Source organism: Mycetomoellerius zeteki, unplaced genomic scaffold (genome assembly GCF_001594055.1).
Source record: "Mycetomoellerius zeteki isolate Tzet28-1 unplaced genomic scaffold, Tzet1.0 scaffold495, whole genome shotgun sequence".
Lineage (NCBI taxonomy): Eukaryota > Metazoa > Arthropoda > Insecta > Hymenoptera > Formicidae > Mycetomoellerius > Mycetomoellerius zeteki.
The window spans coordinates 6,498-9,800 of record NW_017257495.1 but is presented as its reverse complement, the minus strand read 5'-3'; the positions used below and the strand labels follow the sequence as shown (position 1 = coordinate 9,800).

Sequence of the window (3,303 nt, the reverse complement as noted above, 5' to 3'; positions counted from 1 at the left end):
GTTTTCGTGTACGATTTTAGTGACGATAATACTTTAGAGACAGTGCAAAGACGAAGCAATTACGTTTTGTCTTTTTTGTGATTTTCTCCAAAACAAAGCAGAAACGAGCATATCTTTTCAGGACTTTTTTTTATAGCGTTTTCCTTTGGGATGACAGGATGCAGCCTCGCATCGCACCAGTTGCATGTAAGCGCTACATTCAGCTACACTGCATTAGAGTGGTGCACACCATGGTGTACACTACTTCATTATTGCGCTAAAACCATGTTTCCGCTTGACTTGCATTTTCAAATTTTAAATGTCACACTGACTCTACACCGTCCCTTTGAGACTGTATAGCAAAATCCCACTTCGTGCTTAAAATTTGCACTACAAATTTGTAGCTACGGAAATACGGTACATTGAATGAGTTCGCTTACCACCAGCCATGGAAACACGGTACACTGTCTGAGTGTTGCACTGCTCAGTGGGCGATAGTGCAGCCAAGAGAAAACGCTATTAGTTTATCGATCCCCTATACGCTCCCGAAGTTTTGACATTTAAATTCCAGACATTCTGTATATAATATTAAAAACTGTTCTCTACCCTTCCTTGCTTACAATGCTTACGTAATGGCTTTCCGCGAAATGAGTTTCCTCCATTGCCCGTACGAATTTCCACGCGAAGCGACTCTCACCCCATCTCCCCCCTACTTGGGGGCGCATGACTTCCACGCGAAGCGACTCTCTCTCTCTCACCTCACGTTCCCCCCTGTCAAGGGGCATTCAACTTTCCGCCCGAAGCGAATTTCACCTCATCTCCACCCCTATAGCCTATACAGTAGGTACATGGGGGTGTCAGAAAATTATGTAACATTTATAAAATTTTTTTGTTGATAACTTTTTAACGAATAACGAGCGAGAACTAAAATTTGTTTAAAATCACTCAGAGTCATGACCTTGACCACATACGTCGAGGTCAAGGTCATCGTAGGTCCGTATATCTGCATAATTACCCGATTCTATTCATCTCAGTCCTATTGCTCGTGGCCGAACATTAATGCTCATAAGCCCCTTTCTATTATACCAATATAGTTTAATTTTAATCTCGGTTTAACTAACTCTTCATCTTTTTCCAGTTCTGAGAATTAGAAAAAGATAAAGAGTAAGTTGAACTGAGATTAAAATTAATCTACATTGGTAGAAACGGGCCATAGCATGATTAACGACACGATTAAATCTTACGTTTGCTTAAAACTAAATTTGACGTAAAGTCGAAATAACTTGAATTTTAGAAGTTTTAAAAAAGTAACCGAGGGAAAGAATCGAAGTCCTTGGATGTACATACATACACATAAAAATTCGGCACACAATTTTCCTTCGTTTCTGTTATATATTACATATGTATTTTATTTTTTAAGCATCATGCCAAACTGTTATATAAAAAATTGCAAAAATTGTATTCGGACAGAAAATATAAAATTTTTCCAATTCCCGAAAGATCCTGTTATTCGCCAGCAATGGCTAAAAGCTTGCAGAAAAAATAAAAGCGAAATAACTAAATCCGGTAAATGATATTAATGTTTATTATCGTATAACAGTATTTCATATTATTTGACAGACTAATGCTCGTTTCTATACCACTGTAGTTTAATTTTAATTTCGGTTCAACTAACTCTTTTTCTAGTTTTAAGAATTAGATAAAGATGAAGAGTAAGTTAAACCGAGATTAAAGTTATTCTACATTGGTAAAAACTTATTAGGCTCAGTTTCACGATTCACGGTTAACTCTTAACCAAGATTCAACTTATCTCTCTTCTTCCTTATCTCTCTGCAATTCTAGAATTGGAAAGTGATAAGAAATAAGTTGAACCTCTGTTAAGAGTTAATCATGAATTGTGAAACTAATTCTAATAAATATACTACACAATATAATTTTAGCAACAATATGTAATCTTCATTTTGATGAAAACTGCTTTCACATGGTATGGACGAAGTCACGGTATAAGAATATACCTGCTAAGCAGATATGGCAAATAAAGGAAAACTCTATCCCTACAAAATTATTGAATTTGGAAAAGAAACGAACACACAAAAACATGTGAAAATGCTAATAAAAGAATAAAAACGTATTTTTATACCGATAACGGACTCTCGAGATTTAAACAATAATATATATGATTGAAGTTTAGAAAGAAGTATAATATAATTCAATAAATAGAAAAAAAGAAAATGAGTACTTTTATATTTTTCAGAGTACATACAGGTATACCAATTTATGGAGAACTTGTGCAGTATATGCGAGAAAAACAGCATATACATTCAGAGCAAACAAATTCTGCAGTTACAAATATCTGTGAAGATAATTCTGCAGTTATAAAACAAATATCTGTGAAGATAATTCTGCAATTATAAATATCTGTGAACATAATTCTGCAATTACAAATATCTGTGAAGATAATTCTGCAGTTACAAATATCTGTGAAGATGATTCTGCAGTTACAAATATCTGTGAAGATGATTCTGCAGTTACAAATATCTGTGAAGATAATCGTGTTTTGCTTTCGGATGTTGCAGTGAAACAAGCCACGTATGTAGAAATTAATCTATATCTGTCTCTTATCTTTCATTACTATCTATATTGTATTAAAATGTCTTTTCTAATCATTTCTATATTTCCTTATAATATTCAAATCACATAAGTATAATTAGTGTTTCATTAGTATTTAAATGCAAGTGTATATGTTACAGAAATGAAGAAAGTAGTTATAACAAAAATGTTTTAACACATATGCTATTGGAATTGCTAAAAAAATTAGAAAAAGAAAAAGACAAGTTATTAACAGAAAAAACTAAGCTTGTAGAAGAAAATGAGAAATTAAATTTACAGTTAATTTATAATGGAAAAGAAAATGCAGCAAGAATCTAATGCACGAGTGGAAATAAATAAATTGAAACAAACTAAAGAAGCAACTACAAAAGCTTTACAGAAAGTTTTTACTCTGGGAAACAAATAAAAATGTTAATGTCATTGAAGAAAAATATCCCAATAAGATGGTCATTCGAAGATATTGCTTCTGCAATTGCATTGCGATTACTAAGCCCAAAAGCCTATCGATTTTTAAGGAATATCATGAAAATACCATTACCAAGTCTGTCAACTGTGCAAAAATGGTGTGCAAAATTTACTATGCAGCCTAGTATTTTAAAAAATGTTTTCAATATTATGAAAGATAAGAGATATAATCTTCATGGAATGGACAAATTTACCGTCTTGTCATTCGATGAAATATACATTTGTAATCAAATCGATTTGGAAAGAAAG

At 32.9% G+C, this 3,303-nt stretch overlaps 1 protein-coding gene across 1 annotated transcript; it reads left to right on the top strand.

The window, feature by feature from the left end:
• Window positions 1-1,403: 1,403 nt before the first annotated feature.
• Window positions 1,404-2,393, top strand: LOC108727461 (THAP domain-containing protein 2). The gene is made up of 3 exons (XM_018455605.1): window positions 1,404-1,545; window positions 1,920-2,079; window positions 2,234-2,393. Exons 1-3 carry the CDS (start codon window positions 1,404-1,406, stop codon window positions 2,391-2,393), a joined length of 462 nt encoding a protein of 153 aa, XP_018311107.1.
• The last annotated feature ends 910 nt before the right edge of the window (window positions 2,394-3,303 follow it).

Bases quoted from the DNA above. Each gene is read 5' to 3' on its own strand.
- LOC108727461 (XM_018455605.1), top strand. From the start codon at position 1,404: ATGCCAAACTGTTATATAAAAAATTGCAAAAATTGTATTCGGACAGAA. The intron at 1,546-1,919 runs GTAAATGATATT...ATATAATTTTAG, and splicing joins AAGCGAAATAACTAAATCCG to CAACAATATGTAATCTTCAT. The intron at 2,080-2,233 runs GTGAAAATGCTA...TATATTTTTCAG, and splicing joins AAACGAACACACAAAAACAT to AGTACATACAGGTATACCAA.